This window comes from Tachyglossus aculeatus, chromosome 11, assembly GCF_015852505.1.
Source record: "Tachyglossus aculeatus isolate mTacAcu1 chromosome 11, mTacAcu1.pri, whole genome shotgun sequence".
Classification (NCBI taxonomy): Eukaryota; Metazoa; Chordata; class Mammalia; order Monotremata; family Tachyglossidae; genus Tachyglossus; species Tachyglossus aculeatus.
In genome coordinates this window covers 59552120-59571062 of record NC_052076.1, presented here as the reverse complement: position 1 = coordinate 59571062, position 18943 = coordinate 59552120, and the positions used below count along the sequence as shown (strand labels likewise).

Sequence of the window (18943 nt, the reverse complement as noted above, 5' to 3'; positions counted from 1 at the left end):
CCCAATGCACATATGGCTTTATTTATTTACATTATAATGATGGGCATGAAAATCAGATCGGTGTGCCTTCATGTGGTAATTGCATATTGACTTCTTTATACTAAACATTGCTACTGGCCCCTTTCCAAACTCTTCAGACAGAAATTCTAGAGTTAGCCTTTATTATTTAGTTATTGAAAGAAAAACCAAAACTTAAGTTTATAATAACTTCAGAGAATTAGGGGCCACACCAAGGAACAAGTCACTTAACTGTTCAACTTCATTGTTGATGTTTTTAATCATTCCTAGCCCTTAACCAGCACCTTTAGAACCTGAAAGAGTATTAAAATGTTGGTTAACTCATTGTATATTCCATATAATACCCTGCAGTGGCTATTTCAGTTGAAAGATTACTTTATAAAGTCCAACATTTATGTACTGTAATTCTGTTACTAACATTTTAAATGTTTTAGCAGAGTAACTGGAACATCTGAAAACAATAAAACATGGGGCTAGAATAGAAAAAAACAACTTTTCACACATTTTCTGCCTCCAACTTTTCAACTATCTCATCTGAAAAGAAAAACTGGAGTCCAACAAAAAGAATAATCAGCTATATGTCCTCCATTGGGGAATCCTCCCCCAAGCAATCAAAACTAAATATCTGCCCCAGCAGAGGTAGAATCAGGAGAAAAGAATCCAACCCCCTTGGCTTTGCATCCTCCAATTAGTTCCCTGCCGGGGACATCATAGATGACAAGCAAACCTTTGTCTCCTTGGACACAGAAAGAGTTAAACCACAACATCTGGAGAAACAAAGCAGTTAATTCCCAGAAAAAAATTAAACTCACCCTTACGCATACCTGATTTACCAAATGGTGGGGCTCAATAATGTGATTTTGTTTTCTATGGTCCATCCTCTGAAGAACCAAAAGCATCTTTAGAATAGTGTCAAATATTGAGGTGGGGGCCCAGAGAGGCTGTGACTCTTGAACCAAGACACACAGCCAGGAAGTGACAGGGACAGCTACAGAACACTGTTTTACACAGAAAAGAGGTTCCAGGTATCCAGACAAGGGGACCAAGGAAGTGGCTATCTCCTCAGCAGAGATCTAAAGCCAGTGCCCAGAAAAGTCTTACAGAACATAGCAAATATCAAGTCCTCAGAGGACACCAGTCAGAAGGGCTCAATATAATAGTGAGGTTCAATTGTTCTGTGCTTCTATCAAGGCTACAATACCACCCTTGGGGTTTCATGCAGAGAACAGGGGTTTTTGATTTGATTCACGCACGTTTAGTGAGACTTTGCCCTACATAATCACACTGCCTTCTCATACGTCAAGATGTTCATCTCATCTGTGACACCTTTTGGGCACAAAGCCACTGTTTGATGTTTGCTGGGTTTTACATGTCTACATGACTCATAGCAATTTAGCCAGGTTGATCTGTTGTCAGATTTCCATGGTGCTCTCTGTCTGTCTTTCTCAGTTGTCAGGTACTCACTTTGAGGACTCAGATGGACTACCTTTACAAATCACTGATGGATGTCCTAGTCCAGTCAAGTTGGGAAATCAAGTTTTGGATAAATAAATTAACCCTACTTAGGTCCGAAGGATTTCTGCATGCTTCCATTAATAACTGTAGTATTTCTTAAGTGACTTGCCCGAACTCACACAGTAGGCAAGTGAAAGAGTCTGGATTAGAACCCAGGGCCTTGGACTCTCAGTCCCCTGCTCTTTAGACTAAGTCACACTCCTTCCATTAGTTACTGCATCCTGTTAAGGCCAAGGTGAAAATGGATATGAACTGTCCCTAACTCGGAGCTTACTCCCTCAGGTAATCTTAAAGTCAGTCTGTCAATCAGTCAGTTGTACTTATTGAGCACTTACTGTACTAAATGCTTGGGAGAGTACAATGTAACAATATAACAGACACATTCCCTGCCCACAACAAGCTTACAGTCTAGAAGACTGTAAAGCCATTGTGGACATCAGATTAAGGAAGGGGAAATGAAGTTAGAGTTTCATTTTCAGTCTGAAAGTTATCCATCACTTTATCTACATACAGAAATTAATTTTTGCCCTCAAGAGCTTTTCAACAGAAAGTTCCATTTTAACCCCAACTCTTCTGTGATGAATCTAATGTTTATCTCTAAGTAGCTTCTGTGGTATTTTGGCTGTGTGCATTCCACAGATATTCATGGAAGCCTTCTCTTCAATCTTGTGGTTAGCCTATTGACCTGATTGGAAGAAAGGATCCTAGATCTCCCCCCAAAACCCTTCCCCCACCCCACCCCCACCCCCTTTGCCCCAATCCCTACCGGCCAGCTCAGGTGGGAGTCTAGCTCCTTATTAGGTTGGAAACTTCTTTAGGCCATGTCTACTAACTATTTGCACTCCAAAGCACTTAAAAAAGTGCTCTGCACCCAGTAGGGGTCCAATAAACACCACTGAGATGATATATGGTCTCACAACGGGTCCAGGCAAGCCAGTAGCAGGAGCTAAAGGGGTGAAAAGAGTGAGAGGAAAAGACAGGAAGCACCTTCACCATCAGCTGACAATTGTGCATACTCTAATTCCAATCAAGAAAAACCCAGCGGAACCTGCTGCCTTGCTTCATGAACAGTATGCCTAATGGGTAGAGCACGGGTCTGGGAGTCAGAGGGAGGAAGATTTAATCCCCATTTTACAGATGAGGTAATTGAGGCCCAAGGAAGTTAAGTGACTTGCCCAAGGTCACACAATATGTAATTGACAGAGCTGGGATTAGAACCCAGATACTAATTTAGCTTCATGGTGGATAGGAAAAAAATGTTCAATCTGATAAACTTGTATCTATGCCAGCTCTAATAACAGTGTTTGACACATAGTAAGCATTTAACAAATATCACACACACAAAAAAATACCCCTCAATCTAGCTCTGTCAAGATACGACCAGTCACCAGTAAAAGCCAAACTAGGAACACTATGCAAAGTCACTATGCAGGGTCTTTCATTTTTTTCGTTCCAAAATGCCATGCAATTTACCTGCTGTCAGTACAAGCTACAATATTAGGTCAGTGAACTTTTCCCTAAGACTTTAAAATCCTTTCATTATGCTTGAAGTACCCAGAGCTCTTGAAAGGGAATTTCACTTATTTTATACAATTCAGTGTTCCTGTACCCACTTCCATTTTACAAAATCTGAAGTAATGTAGCATCTGCGGCTACTGAAAATAATGATGATGATAAAGTTGCTTAGCTCTGGCCATATCCCCCCATAGATAGAGCTAGACTAGTCCTTCACATACACACACAGACACACACAAGCACACACGTACACACACACATCTCCCGTTCGCAAAAGTAAATGAATAAAACCTGTTCCTTGCTCCTGCCAAAATATCTGTAGAATGTCTAATGATCTAGGAGTCGTAAGGAAATCCACTACTTATAGTGATAATAGCACAGTTAGAGCTATCCCTTAATATATGCAAATTCCTACTTCTGTGGGATAAAATGCAGCATCTCCTACAAAAAATTAAGGTGGCTTATTCCAAAATCAAGCAGGTAACCACTAGGATGCTTTGACGCATCACAATCTGTATTTTTTATTACATCAATGCAAGTGTCCAGTTTTCATGAAAATATGTTTGAAGTAATAAGGTTATAGCTGCATGCCCTTCAGATAAAGTTTTTTATGGTATTTGTTCAACACTTACTGTGTGCCAGGCACTGAATTAAGCAGTAGGGTAGATACAAGGTAATCATGTTGGACATAGTCCATGTCCCTCATGGGTTTTGCAGACAATCTCCATTTTACAGGTGTAGTTACTGAGACACAGAGAAGTTAAGAGTCTTACCCAAGGTCACACAGCAGACAAGGGTCAGATCTGGGATTAGAACTCAGGTCCTTCTGACCCCTAGACCTGTGTTCTATCCACTAAGCTGTTTCTTGTTTACCAGAGATGCAACCAGGCCTTGGGCTAGCTGGCAAAGAGAGTCCTGGCAAGTGAATGCTTTATAAACATTTGAACTTTTGCAAGAAAAAGTTGTAGTGATGATAGTGCTAACCATAATAATGGTAACAAGAATAATCATGCCTTGAATTGGTATAGGTAAGGCCTTCGACTCAACTGACTGGATCTAATGGGATTTTAAATATTCTTATCAGGACATCCTGGGGCAAGGGCCAGGATGATCCTTCCCATTTTACTGATGGAGAAAGACCAGGAGATTCCCACAAGGTTGGTGAGCTAGTCAAAGGAAGTCAGGACAAGGACCCAGAGATGAACACTGTCTCCCTTCTTCAAGTTCCTCTTGGTTACCCAAAGCCTATATCTCAGAAACGAGCTCAGCATTTGGAGAGAATAACATTCAAAAGAGTCCTTTCTGATGCTTCTTTGAAAATATTTCCAATTCAACTCAAATTTCCAACCTCCTTCTCCACCTTCACACACACACACACACACACACTTTTCTTCTTCTAGCCAGACTAACCATTAGTCGTGAAGTCTCCTGTAGGAAGTTAGGGATTCAACTCCCCCCTTTGACTAATCATTTGGAGGAAGAAAAAAGAAATTTCCTCCAGGTTATCTCCCACTCAGAGGTGCTAATAAAACTATCTTACTCAGATCAGTCTTCAGTAATAAAACTCAGGACACACATGCCTTTCTTCCATTAAGATAAATAATTCCGACAAATATTCTTTCAAGACTTTCCAGCTCACCTCTAAGTAGGGCTGGAGCACTTATTTAAAATTAAAGGCATCAAAATGACTACATTAATGAAATTCCAAGCACCTCCTTCACCATGCTTGTATTCCATTCTTATCACTGACAAGAGGTAGAGCACTTCATCAGCCTTCAGAGAGGGAAGGAATAAGAATCTTCCTACCACTTACCACCTGCTTGCAGCTGATATTATGATAAAATAGTATCACTAATAATAATAACAATATTAAATACAATGTTCACTTCTATGGCAATTTTTAGCCGAGGTTTGCAGACAATTTGCAAAATTCTGAACCTTTATTTTTACAAACAGTGAACTAATACTTCACTTTTTGTTATTTGACCCCATGTATCAGCAAGAAAAAACCAAGTCGTGGAATGGTCAAGTAAAATGACCAGGATAACATGTAATGAAAGATATGACTAGAACACAGGTGTTCCAACTCCTCACCCCTTACTCTGTAATCAGAGCAAACTTTGCAACTGCACCCAAATGCACTCAATTCATAGAATAAATTGTGCCAAATACCCTCCTCCCAGAAAGTTAACAGGTTGTAAAATAAATTCAGTCACCATTTTAAACTGCTAATCCAGTATAAACTCTTATTATTTACTCTGGGCAAGTAGTTATTTGCAAGGCTGTCTTAGATAGTCAAATGATATCCATTTAGGCCCTGAAAATATTTCCTTCTTCAAATATTTATAGATTAAATCCCATTGCCTGTGAGCATGGGCTAATCTCAATTCAATTGTAGAAAGAATGTGCAAATACCTAATAAATCAATGAGAATATGAGCTCTTGAGAACTTTAAATATCAGATTAAAATCAAATTAGTGGGAAAATTTGGAACAAATTACCTTCAAGTGCACTGAATGATTCTATTTATAAATGTTGCTGCACAAGGCAAAAAGTGAACAAAACTTATTTCATAACAGCTTGACATTGTTTTGGGAGTGATTTGTCATGCTGAGTCACTATAATTGCTTTTGCAAAATTCAGTAATCAAATAAAATTTATTTTCAAATTGTAAATCATGTGAAGACATTACTTTAGACTGACTATAATCTAATATATAATCTAACTAATAGCTCTTCTTTCTCTGGACGGACACAGACAGACACAGACACACACACACACACACACACACACACACACACACACACACACACACACATTGAAATGACCAGTGCTTATATACATAATTGGAAAGGGGGAGGAACCAACTAGAAGCAGCAGGGAGAAAAGATCCCAACATTTACGTTTGCAAGGTTATCATAAACCATGATTTTTTCATGAACTATGTAAGTCTGAGTATTCCCCCCAGGAGGTGAAGATCTCTAATTTTCTCAGGAGCTCTGACGTGCGGCTCTTAGAACAGCAGGGAATTTTTATTGGCTAGTCTGGAGGTAACTAGTTTTCCTTCTGGTGAAACAGTGGTCAATTCCCTCCAGCAGATGTTGTTTAGCCCAAATGGGAAGGAGAGAACTGGATGTGAGAAGCAGGGAAGCCATGAGACAGGATTTGTTCAAATGAAATCTGGGATTGGACTTCAAAGAAGGATTCAAGTCAAATTCGCTCTAAGGGAAGATTTGGCCATTATCAGGTTAATTCATTCAAGAAACAGCCAATGTGGACAATACAGACATTCCCAAGTGTATATTTTTTGCCTGAATGATCTAGATTGGTTCCAGAATTGTCGGCCCTCCCCTTCCCTTTTCTCTGTGAACACCCAGCCTAACCGGGAATATTAAAAACAGTAGAATTTCTGTAACCTCCAAGACTCCGTGGATTTAAATACAGCCTGGAAACTTGGAGGAAAGGTATTCCAACCAGTGCTAAATGTCAAAAATAATTTCTAGCCAGAATGACAGGGTAGTGTCTCCCCCACTGTCCAAGTGACAAACAGGCTTTTAGGGGGAGGAGGGAGAAGAGCTGATGTCACCGCTGCCACTGCCCCCAGCTCCTCCTCTTCCACCCCCTTCCCACTGCCCCGGAACAGCTGTCCTGAAGACCCTTTTTATCTGAGCTCAATTGTGTCCAGGCCTGGTTCCAACACCCACCTGAAATCAACTCCTTTTTGGGCAAGTTTCTTTATTGCTTTGCCCCTCAGTTTCCCTGTCTGAAACAGGAGTCTAGCAATACTGTTCTGTTATGAAAAGTGATTTCTTAGGGCTCCATCCACGCTGCTCAGAAAACCCTGGCCATCCCTATCAGCAGCAGAGAGACTTCTTGGAAAGACTAGCTGTCCCCTCCAGAGAGCAACCTCTTGCTGCTTCCCTCTGCCTGGGGGACATCAACAATGAAGCTGCTCTCAATCAATCAATCAATCAATTGTATTTATAAGAATAATAATAATGGTATTTGTTAAGAACTTACTATGTGCCAAGCACTGTTCTAAGCACTAGGGTAGATTCAAGATAATCATGTTGTCCTACGTGGGACTCACAGGCTTCATCCCCATTTTACAGGTGAGGCAACTGAGGCACAGAGAAGTTAAGTGACTTGCCCAAAGTCACACAGCTGACAAGTGGCAGAGGTGGGAGTAGAACTCACAACCTCTGACTCCCAAGCTCATGCTCTTTCCATTAAGCCATGCTGCATCTGTGTGCAGAACACTATACTAAGCGCTTGGGAGAGTACAATATGATAGAGTTGATAGACATGGTCCCTGCCTGCAAGGAACGTGCAGTGTTTTTGAGGGGACAAGTGATGCATAGAAGAGAGCCCCATCACTGTTTCTCCATTCTTTCTCAGGCACAAGCTGTGCTCAATGGCCTGTCTTTACACAGATCCTGAGTGGTTGAGTTTGGATAGAGCCTGGAAGATTGTCCTGTATGTCCTACTTGGATTCTGTACTTTCCAAGTGTCTATTACAGTATACCACACTAAGTGGACTCTCAATAAATGCTACTCCTACTACTACTCTCACTACACCCCTTCCTCCTCCTCGTTTTTCTCCTCCTCCTCCTCCTATTCATTCACGCATTCATTCAATTATATTTATTGAGCTCTTACTATGTGCAGAGCACTACACTAAGCACTTGGGAGAGTATAACAATAAACAGATACATTCCCTGCTCACAACGAGCTAAGACGATGACTACTGCCTCTACTATTACTACTACGATGACAACAACGATGATGACTACTAATAATGATGGCATTTATTAAGTGCTTACTATGTGCAAAGCACTGTTCTAAGCGCTGGGGAGGTTACAAGGTGATCAGGTTGTCCCACATGGGGCTCACAGTCTTCATCCCCATTTTACAGATGAGGCAACTGAGGCCCAGAGAAGTGAAGTGACTTGCCCAAAGTCACACAGCTGACAAGTGGCGGAGCTGGGATTTGAACCCACAACCTCTGACTCCAGAGCCCATGCTCTTTTCCACTGAGCCACGCTGCTTCTCTACTACTACTACTACTACTTGCTGCATTTGACTCTCTCCAGCTGAGGGTTAGACTGAAACAAGCAGAATGGGAACATCTTTCTGGTTCGCCATTATGAGGAAGAGATTAAATCATTTTCCTTCTGATTAAAGTGATTGAAAATCCTCTTTCCACTTATCCCACAGGGCCAGGGAGAGTGGTGTTCTTGATACAGTTAACCTTCTCACAAAGGGATTGGGTTTGGACCTGTATTTTGATAAAGTGATCAGGCACAGCCAAGTCTCTCCTGCACTACTGCTGGGGCTTTATGAGGCCAGAAGCAAGTGTGACTTCATTCCACAGAATTCATGCTCCAAACAAGTCTTCCGCCTTTCCAGCAGGGATCCTCACCAGGGTGTGCAGATCCCAAGACCATTTTAAAGTCCCAGGTCTGACACAGGCCCATGCAGTGTCCAGATCTGTTTGCAAAGACTCTCTTTGGGGGAGATCATTTCTCCAGCTTCTTTTCGCTCACTTTTCGAGGGGTAGGATGGGGTTGTGGGGGAGTTGGGGGGGGGAGACATACCAATATACCAAATGGTTGAGAGGGTGGAGGACACGAGGTTTAAATTGGGATGTATCGTGGAATGTCTAAACTGGTCCCTTTTTTCAATCAATATTGGAAAAGAGGATGGAAAATATTTATCTCTTCAGCTGACACTGGAGAAAGAGATCGAATTATGCTCTCTATTAAGGACCCTGGAGGAGAAAAGAACCCTTCCAGCTTTGTCTACCTCCCTTCTCTCTGTCCTCAGAATCCCCCCTGGGAGGAGTTTCAGGGCTGGAGGACCTTCTCCTATGCTTCTCTAGAACTAAGCCATAGATTAGGATCTTTGGGAGGGAGCTTTAAAAGCTGTGGTCTGCATCTATTGGATTGAGTCCTATTAGTGTTATTAAAGTGCGTTTGCAGATGTAACACACCCAAGCAGGATTGTTCCTGATGGGTGTGGTCAAAAGCCTAGAAAAATAATAAATAAAAATAAAGGAAAAATAAAACCGGTTCTGATGCCTGGACTGGCAGGGCTGAGAGGCTGTATAAATGATTCCATATTGTCTGGATGCAGAAACGGTCAAAATATACGGTAACCCACTATTCTGTTCAGCATATGGAAGACACTTTCTCTTTCCACTCCATTTTCAGGGACAGCTGGTATTCAGATTCAATAGATACAAAAGGCTAAAAGTACGGTATCGTGGTGTTGCGATCTTTACTAGTGTAAACACAACAGAAAAACGATTCCCTGCCATGCCTCTCTTGTCCCCACAGTTCACAGATTGTTTGTATTATTAATGGCATTTTCTTAGCAGAATTCCATCTGGCTATTTCACTGCTCTGGCGTGTGGTTGCGATAGTGAATTTTGGTAGCTCTTAAGTCTTCTGCTTTTGTCAGAAGAGCCCATCCACAGAAAAACAGACAAGAGACTGAGAAAGTTGTGGGGTGAGGACGGGGAAAATGAAAGAGCATCAAGTGTTCACACATTCCTTTTGAGATTCATGTTTTTAAAGCTTTCATGTTTGATTTTTAGTAATCTCTCTCCCTCCTCCTCCTTTTTCTCTCCCCCCACCCCGTATTCTTTTTTTCTCTTTCCCTCCTGTCTCTTTCCTATCTCTCCCTCCCCGACTGAAAGAATTGTGTTCCGAATAGGAAGATCGCTTTGCAGTTTGAAAGTAAGTTTCCATGTCGTTGGCCGAACTTCTAGTGGAACTCAATGAGATGAGCCATTTCTCACACTCTTTTTTGCTTCGGTTTCCCACATTTCCTACTCCACGACTCCAAGCTGTGAACGTGTACTGCACACACGATCGCCTGGAAGCAGCCCGGCAGATCGGTCTGTTTGGGAGGTTCTGAGAATCAGGACTGCCTCTCATCGTCGAGTCATGGGGTGGTTTGTCAATGGTTGTCATGGCCAAGCCCCTTGTTTTCAGATTTCTCAGGAGATCCAGTGAGATAATCAAGATTCCGTGAGATAAGGATCCTGAAAGACATCCCTGACACTAAGATAAAACCATCAGGGGGATTTTCGCTTGAAACTGAGCCTCCACCTTCCTCCGGGAATATTAGCGAGCCCATGTTGCCACCTGTGTTCAGAGACTCAGCCCCCAGGCCCCAGCGCTTAGAAAGGATCTCCGTCCTGGACGAGGAGAGTGGGAGGGGATGAAACTGAGCTTCCCAGGCACTCCACCTCCATTCTCACCGACCCTGCCAATTCCCAATCCCACTGTCTCAAGGGATCCAGGGGCCGAGGCTGCGAGAGGACAGAGCAGACCATTCCGACCTCCCGCGCTTCTTAATACTAATACTACCACTAATAATCGTTGTTAAGCGCTTACTTCGTGCCAGGCACTGGGGTGAATACGAGCAAATCGGGTTGGACACAGTCCCTGCCCCAGTTCGGAGCTCACGGTCTCAATCCCCATTTTACAGATGAGGGAACTGAGGCAACGAGAAGTGAGGTAGGCGGCCTGTCTAAGGTCACACAGCAGACAAGTGGGCCAAGAACGTTTTGCAAGCTCGTTCTCAGCGGATCCAAAAACCAGAATCCTAGGTCAGAAGGGGAACGGGGCTGCCCGCTCGGGCTCTCGGGGCTGGCTGTGGAGCACGACCAGGGAAACACCTCCACCGTCACTTATGGGCGCCGGGGGTGATAATAATAATGGCATTTATTAAGCGCTTACTATTTGCAAGGCACTCTTCGAAGCGCTGGGAAGGTAACAAGGTGATCAGGTTGTCCCACGGGGGGCTCACAGTCTTAATCCCCATTTTACAGATGAGGTAACTGAGGCACAGAGAAGTTAAGTGACTTGCCCAAAGTCACACAGCTGACAATTGGCGGAACCGGGATTTGAACCCATGACTTCTGACTCCAAAGCCCGTGCTCTTTCCACCGAGCCACGCTGCTGGGTAGCTTTGCCCCACGTGGTATAAATAAATCCTAAACAAATCACAAATAATAAAGAAATCGATTTTCCCCATCCTCCCGTGGTATGCATTTCCCCTTCCTTCCTTCTAGAGAATGAATTCCCGCTCCACGCTTTTCCCCTTCCTTCCTTCCTTTCTTCCTTCTGGAAACTAAATTCCCGTTTCAGGGCTTCTGGGGCCGGGGGCTCGGTTAGATCCAAGCCCCCCACAGCCCGGTCCGGGATCCGAGGAATCAGCATTGCAACGGGAGATCATCGGGGGACGGTCCGGGTAGCAGCGCACCGTCTACGGGAGACTTTGGCGGGACCGTCTCTCTCCGGAGCCCGGGAGGGAAGGGCATCTTTTGGGGCCCGACCACGCCTCCGCCCTCGGACGGGACTCTGAATCCTGCGGGGGCTTGGGAACCCGGGCACCTGGTTGTGCCCGTCGCCCCCTCCTCAGCCTAGTTAGCCCGCCCCTGCCAGCTGCGGAGACAAGAGTTCAGCGACAGGCTTCTCTTTCGTGTGGGGGAGAGAAAAAGAGGAAATCGAAGCTAAAAAATTAAGAAGGGAAAAAAAAATAAGAGATAATACCAGGGTTTCACTCTCCCCCTTCCCCCTTTTCCACCACACTTCTGATTCACCGGGAGGCTCTTGGGGGCGCTGAGGGAAACCCAGGCATATTATCTCTTGAACAAGAAAAACTGGAATTACGGTTGAACTCTGTATCGGTTTTTATAAATGTTCAGCAAGCTGGGACCTGCTCGGGAAAATCGTCAGCCTGCCACTACCCTGCCGCTGAGTTCAAATTGCCATACGGAACCGACTTCGCATGTATTTGGCCTCTTGGGTCCTGGGCGGGAGAGTGTGGTGGGCGCGTGATAGAGGGGCTGGGCAATTTGGGTGTGGGGGGAGGAAGAGACTGAGACTTCCTTCACAGGCTTTTGGCTAAATGGGCTTTCCAACTTATCTTCTAGAGAAAAGAAAATACATTTAAAAATGTCTCGGTCGAGATGGGCGGATCGAACGCGGGAACGCTACCTAACCTGGAAACACACACACACACACACACACACACACACACACACACACACACACACACACACACACACACACACACACACACACCCCCTTTCATTTTTAGGAAGTTTGTGATCGAGAAGAGCGTAGCTCAGCTTGTTACTGAAAACTTTCCAGAAAATCTGCTTTTACATAGTCATGACCTGGTGAAACCTGATCAGCCAGTGCTGTTCTTCCCAAATAATTTTAACTCCAGGTAGAGTGGATCCGACGGCGTCCTCGGAGGATTCTGAAGAAAAACGTGCCAAGGCACCAAAAAAGAAAAAAAAAGAAAAGATGGATCTTGCTGGATGTATTATCATTTATCAGGTGAATTAAAACGGTGACCTAAAATTAAATTTCACTGAAAAACGCTCAGAGCTTTAAACGTGGGGGTGACCGCTCGCCCGTTCGAAGCATCGTTTTAGCGAAAAAAAAAACCCAACAAAAAAACAACTTGACATCGTTTTCAAAATGTCATTGCTTTCTTCAGCGAAGCGAGCCAAGCCGCAGCCCTGGAGTTGCGGACTTGGGCGTTTCGGCCAGTAGCGCCTTCACGTCTGGGTCATTTCGGAGGGGTCCCACCGCCCCCCCCCTCCACCCCACGCCCCTCCCAAAGCAGACGTCGGGGGGCAAGTCTTTGGACGGTTTGCTCTCCAGTGACGGCCCTTCCCCTTTTCTCTTCGGACAGTTGAGCTGGGAGTCAACGGAAAGCAAAGGAGGTCCTGGCCCTGGCCACGGCTGGAAACAGCTGCAGGAGGCTCACATAATAATAATAATAATGGCATTTGTTAAGCGGTTACTTTGTGCCAAGCACTATCGGGGGAGGGGCGCTCGGCCTGGGCAGTCCGGACCAGGGGAAGGGGCGGGGGCGGCCGGCCACTACTTACGGCAGGGGGCAATGCGGTGGCACCGTCATTTGATGCAATAGCTTGCGCTCACTGCAAGTCCCCCACGTCATCAGCGACCATCTGAGGTAAAAAAAGAAATAAATAAATGAATAAATAAAGCAACTGTCTGTCCCCGGTCAGGTTGGGACAAATCGCGGATCTCCCTTTCCTCGCCCTCGCCCTCACACCCCCCTCAACGTGATCCTGACACACACACCCCCACCAAGAGATAGGGATGAGTGCATCTGGGGAGGAGTGTATAATCCAGTTCGAACCCGTTGAACTACGATCGGTTTTATTCTCCAATTTATCTGCTGCATTGTTGTCTTTATTGTTCTCACTTAAAGCACCCTGTCGCTATTCACGGTCCGAGGCATCTTGAGCACCCCCCCAACACGCACGCACACACACACACACACACACACAAAAAAAAAAAAAAAAACCAGCCCACCCCGGGTCGGTGGTTATTATTATTTCTCATACTTCTGCAGCTCCCACTTCCTCCCCGTGACGCTGATATCTCTGTCTCTCCCTCCCCCGGCGGTGCTGAACTTGCATGCGACCCTTCTCTGCTATTCCCGGGGCGGGGGGCGGAGGGGAGAGGAGAAAGGGGAAGGAGGGGGCGGGGAGGGAGGGGCTGGGCCCATCTACCCGGTCGATCCCCCTAGGCCTTGCGCAAACTGGCAGGACCATTTGGATGGCATCACCAGCCCCCCCAAAACCTCCCTCCCAGGCCCAGGCCCGCGACCGGGCAGGCGTCCCGGAGACAGTCAAGGGAAGGGGGGGCTCTCCGAGGCCCCATATGGTGGGGGGGGGGAGGGGGGGAGAAGAGGGGCCGAGCCTTGAACATGGTCTGGGAGGGGAGATGAAATTTGGAAGAAGAAATCCTTCCTGAAGACCCTCCTCCGCCTCTGTCCTCCTCGAGGGCTCGGACGGGTCCCGCCCCTGGCCCTTGGTGGCCTGGGGCTCCATTCCAGGCAGTGGGGTGACCAACGACCCTCCCATCCTTCCTCACCCTCTCCCCAAGAAAGCATCAGCCACCTCCACTCCGTCCCTCCAAAACGCAGAGCTCCGCGGGGGATGAAGGCCCGGAGAGGATGGGACGGTGGGGTAGGGAGAGGATCGGGGCAGAAGGACCGAGAGGGCTGCACTGGGGGGGGGGGGGGGGGCAGAGAGTCCGAGGAATTCCCCAGCCTCGCTTCCCTTCCAGGCAGGGGAACGGCCCGTCCTCGCTTCGCGGCCACTGCCCCCAAAATCTCTCCTCTGGTGAAGGGAGAGCGAGGAACGGTCGGGCCCCGAGGCCTGCTTCCAGCTCCCCATCGAAACTGAAAGAAGGCCGGGTTTCCCCGGGGTAGCTTGCAGGAGGGACCCCCAAGAGATTTTATCACTCTTCCGCTCCCGGGCAGGACTGGCTGCCTCGCCTAGAATCACATCAGCACACACACACACACACACCACACGCCCCCCTTCCCACGCAATTTAAGAGAGGGATGGACATTTTTTTCTTTCCTCTCGAGCGACGGCGACACAAAAGCTCACCCCAATTAGGAAGAGCTTCCCTTTTCTCCAGCAAGACCTCCAGATCTCCTTCATTTACCCGTCCCGGGGTCCGGAGTCGCACAAAGTGAAGTAGGCGATGAGAGGGATGGGAGCGGGGAGAGAAAACCCTAGGCAGAAACAATAAATTGACCTCGAGGAATGTGTGATCGGTTCTGAAAAGGCCCAGGCTTCTCTAGGAAAGACCATCCGAAAATGCATCCCCTCTGTGAGATGCGCGTTTTCTCTCTTTCGGCAGAAGCACCCGCGGTACCCTCTATTTTTGTTTTGACTGCTTCCCATGATTGTTTTCCCTATAGCGGTGACCTCGCCGCTCTCCTCATTACCTCTGCCAGGCATTCAGTCTTGATGACTTCTCGGTCTTGAAATACAGGCGAAGAATGACACCAAGAACTCCAAACGACCCAAAATAAGCCTCCTTAAATGGGGGTAATGAGAAGACACCTCCCTCTTCACACCCACCACTCCTGACCGAAACACCTATAGATCAGATAAAAAGAAGAAGGGTGAGGGGAGAAAGTAAGACCAGAGAAAGACTCGAGAACAGAATATATATCGTTTATTTATGAACGTGACCAGGGCTTTTGACAAACTTTATATGTGCGGTAGATTTTTCTGGTTTTAAAAATACACCAAACTCCATTTTAATATATATTTATACATATATATATATAATAAACACGCAACACGAGATTTCCATGTATCACACTTAAAAATAAAATACTCTCACCCACAAAAGCCTTCCACTTCCCCCACTCAAATTAGTAGGATTTCGAATTGAATCTCTTTACTTGTGTGTTGGTTTGACATTTTTAAAAAAATATCGTGTGATTATCATTGTGGTTAAAGCTATAGATTTAAATATGGAGGGGGGAGGGGACTCCGGCTGAGGGGCGACACCAGTGTATGCAGGCCTGTCTCTTCTCGGTTGTATGTTCTGAATGATCTCCGGTAAAAATCCGGAGATTTCCCTCTCCCCAAACCCTCCAACGGCTATCGGGGCAGCCTACCATGAAGCGAGGCACCCTTCCTTCTCCCACAACCCTCCTGAATCCGGGGTCAAGTCCCACAGACACATAGGCAGAGATGGAAGACGGAGGTGGGGGCAAAAGGGAGAGGGTTTTTTTTAGCTTATCGCCCCAAAGGAAGCGGAAAAAAAAAGGAAAGAAAACTGCCGCTCGTGAGCAATTTTTTCCTCTGTTAACGAAGTCCCGTCATGGCAAGGATGTGAGCAAAAAAAAAAAAAAACAATAATAATAAAACGTGATATTAGCATACATCGGAGGGAGACACATTCACATTGCACAAGGCACCGCTGGAACAGAGAAAGGCTCGGCTACTGGTGTTACTATCAGTCGATAAAGCGAAATACTTGGAAAGTTTCTTGTAAATACCCGCCTCGGTTCGGTATTTATTCATTGTGCTTTGTATTATCGCGATGTCATTAACATACAGTACAGACGTTGTTTCTGCTGCTCTGAATTTTGCTCGGTTCTCCCACCCCAAGGGGACGATGGAAACTGAGACCCGCCAACTCTTCTCCTCAGCCCCCAGCCTCCACGGCTCCCAACCCCTTCACACTGTGCCAGCCCTTTCACTGACCCGGGCATGTGGGGTGACCGAGGACTGAGAGGATAGATAGGTCAGAGAAAGATGAACCTGGTGATTCAACAACTCCTCAAAACTTCCTCCCAAAAGAAGAAGAGTGCCCTGACTCCGCTAAGGCCTCGTCCGGGAGTGGGGAGGAGAAGGGAGAGCAGTGGAGAGTCAAATCTACGAATGCAGCAACAGATAAAAAGCTCAAAGTTTACTAGGGTGTTTTTTGGTTGGGTTTTTTGTTGTTGTTGTTGTTGTTTGGTTTTGGTTTTTTCCCGTCTTCTTCGGAATGATTTTAATTGCACCTGAATATCCCAACGCGCGTCTCCCGTTCAGTTTTCCTGCTACTCGCGCCCCTCCACTCCATGCCCTTCCCTTCTCTTTCCCTGACCTGCCTCTCTCCCCACTTCCCACCTCCAGGCACTCCCTGGGTCAAGCGTCCCTGGAGCCGGAGGCAGGAGAAAGGGACAAGGCCTAGCAAATCCTTCCCTCAACGCGCGGCCTCAGCTCCAATCCCGGATCACCTACACCTTGCTTTTTCTGCGCGTCCCCCACTATTTCATCTAGACATCTTGCAGCAGTGGCGGGGTGGGGGGGGGACGAAAGGGGGGCAAGGACCGGCTTGGAGGTGGGGGGGAGTGAAGGAAGGGAGAGGGGTGTGTGGGAGAGGACCACAAAAGGCACAACATGGTTTGCTTGCTCTATCCTTGTAGATACTTGGAACACTCGAGTTTCAGCTTATACGGGCCGCTCATAAGGCACGGGTTGATTTAATACTACAGCTGCCTGGCTTCTGGGGTTCCCTCTTTTCCTCCCCCCCTTTTAACCCTTTCTTTCTCCCCCTCCTCCTCCTCTTCTCAGCCTCCCAATCAGCAAGAAAGAGAGAACCGAACACAAACCCAAATCCGAGACGCAGAGAGAGAGAGAGAGAGAGAGAGAGAGAGAGAGAGAGAGAGAGAGAGAGAGAGAGAGAAGTTCGAGGTCTGGGGAGGGCGGAGAGGATGGGGAAGAGAAAGGTCGGGTGGGGGAGGAGACGGGGAGGGGGACGGCGGCACCCAACCCAGCAGGTGGTCGGATAAGGGCAGCAGACGGTCCTTGTTCTGTCTCGGGCCGTCCCGGATTCAGTCGGCTCCAAAACGATGACCAAAAAGAAAGAAAGAAAGATGGAAAGAAGCAAACCCTCTCTTTCCACGCCCCCCGCCCCCCCCCCCACTCCCCAACCTCCTCCGCGCAGCTCCCCGAGCGAGCGCTAGCCGTGGAGGGGAGGGCGAGGGGGGTGTCTCAGGCGCAGTTGCCCATGGCTTTGACCAGGGAACTCTCGGGCAGCTGGCGGAAGATGCCCCGCAGCGTGTCCAGCTCCCGGGTGAGCTGCTCCACCCGCTTCCGCAGCCGGTCATTGTCATTGGTGAGCTCCAGCACTTTCTGCTGGGTCTCCACATTGCGCTGCTTGGCCTTGTCCCGGCTCTTGCGCACCGCGATGTTGTTGCGCTCGCGGCGCACGCGGTACTCGCTGCTGCTCTTGTCCACGGACTTTTTCGACTTGCCCCGGTGGTCCGTGGGCATCAGCTTGAGTCCCCCCCCGGGGGGCAGGCCGTTCTGGTGCTGGGGGTGCGGGTGCGGGTGGTGGTGGTGGTGGGGGCTGGGCACGGGGGTGGGCGGGGGCGTGGGGTGCCCGGGCTGCAGGTGCATGGTGGTCTGGGCGCAGTGGGCGATCTGGTACTGGAGGTGCGAGGCCGGGTGCGGGTGGGGCGGGTGGTGCGGGGGCGGCTGCGGGGGCGGCGGCGGCGGCGGGGGCGGCTGCGGGGCCGGCTGCGGGGGCGCCGGGTAGGGGTAGAGGGCGGCCAGGGCGGCCTGCTTGGCGTCGTCCTCCTCCCGGGGCTCCTGCTTGATGACCAAGGGGCGCAGGCCGGGCGCCGGGACGCGCTCGTACAGGGGGTCCAGCTTGCCGTCCAGGTAGCCGGCGGCCAGGCAGCCGTAGATCTGCGGGTGCCCCCCGGGCGGGCCCCCGGGCGGGCCCCCGTGCGGGCCCCCGTGCATGGCGTGGCCCGCCAGGTGCGCGTGGCCCGGGTAGTCGAACTCGCCCCCGGCCAGGATGGCCTTGGCTTTCTCCTGCTGCTTGCTGTGCTGGAACAGGTCCGCCAGGAACTCGTCGTTGAAGGCGGCCGGGTCGATGTAGGCGCTGATGTCGATGGAGTTCTCGTTGTCGCAGATGTCGCCCAGCTGCTCGGCCTGGGCGGCGTGGGCCGGGGGCTGGGCCGGGGCCGCCTCCCGGGGGTAGCCGAAGGCGACGCCGCTGGGCTGGCGCGGGGGGGGGGCTCTGCAGGGGCCCGGGGGGGGCCGCTCATCGGGGGCCGGGGCTCGACCTCGTAGAAGTTGGCTGGCTCCATGGGGCGGCTACAGGCTGGTCGGCATGGCGAGCGGCGGCGGCGGCGGGGGCGAGGGACCCCCGCGCCCCGGCCCGGGCCGGCGGGGACGAAGGCGACGACGGGGGACTCGGGCTCCCGCTGCTCCCGCTGCTCCCGCCCGGGCGCGCCTCCGCTCCCCGCGCCCTGACATCGGTCAATGCCTGCGGTCGCTGCCCCGGCCGCTATATATAGCGCCGCGGAGCCGAGCTGGGCAGCGCCCCCTCGTGTCCGAACCGCCCGCTGCGCCCCTCTCCGGGGCGCTGGGTCCTAGTGCCGCCCGGATTGCCGCCCCCCCCCACCGCGACCCTTCCTCCCTCTCACCCCTTCATTCATTCATTCCGTCTTAATTCTTCGGCGCTTACTGTGCGCACAGCACTGGACTGAGCGCTCGGGAAGTCCAAGTCGGCGACATTCATTC

The 18943-nt window shown here is 48.8% G+C and overlaps 1 protein-coding gene and 1 long non-coding RNA gene across 2 annotated transcripts; both read right to left on the bottom strand.

Annotated features, from left to right (window-relative positions):
• Window positions 1-12229: 12229 nt before the first annotated feature.
• Window positions 12230-14626, bottom strand: LOC119934011. The gene is made up of 3 exons (XR_005452840.1): window positions 14507-14626; window positions 12968-13048; window positions 12230-12327 (listed from the first exon to the last, which is right to left on the bottom strand). It is a non-coding gene; the product is annotated as an uncharacterized LOC119934011 (long non-coding RNA).
• A 2175-nt stretch (window positions 14627-16801) lies between these two features.
• On the bottom strand, window positions 16802-18598 carry CEBPA (CCAAT enhancer binding protein alpha). Its single transcript, XM_038754734.1, is given in 2 exon segments — window positions 16802-18442; window positions 18445-18598. Coding segments are annotated over 2 exon segments (1104 nt in total). The 5' UTR covers window positions 18508-18598; the 3' UTR covers window positions 16802-17401.
• Between the last annotated feature and the right edge of the window lie 345 nt (window positions 18599-18943).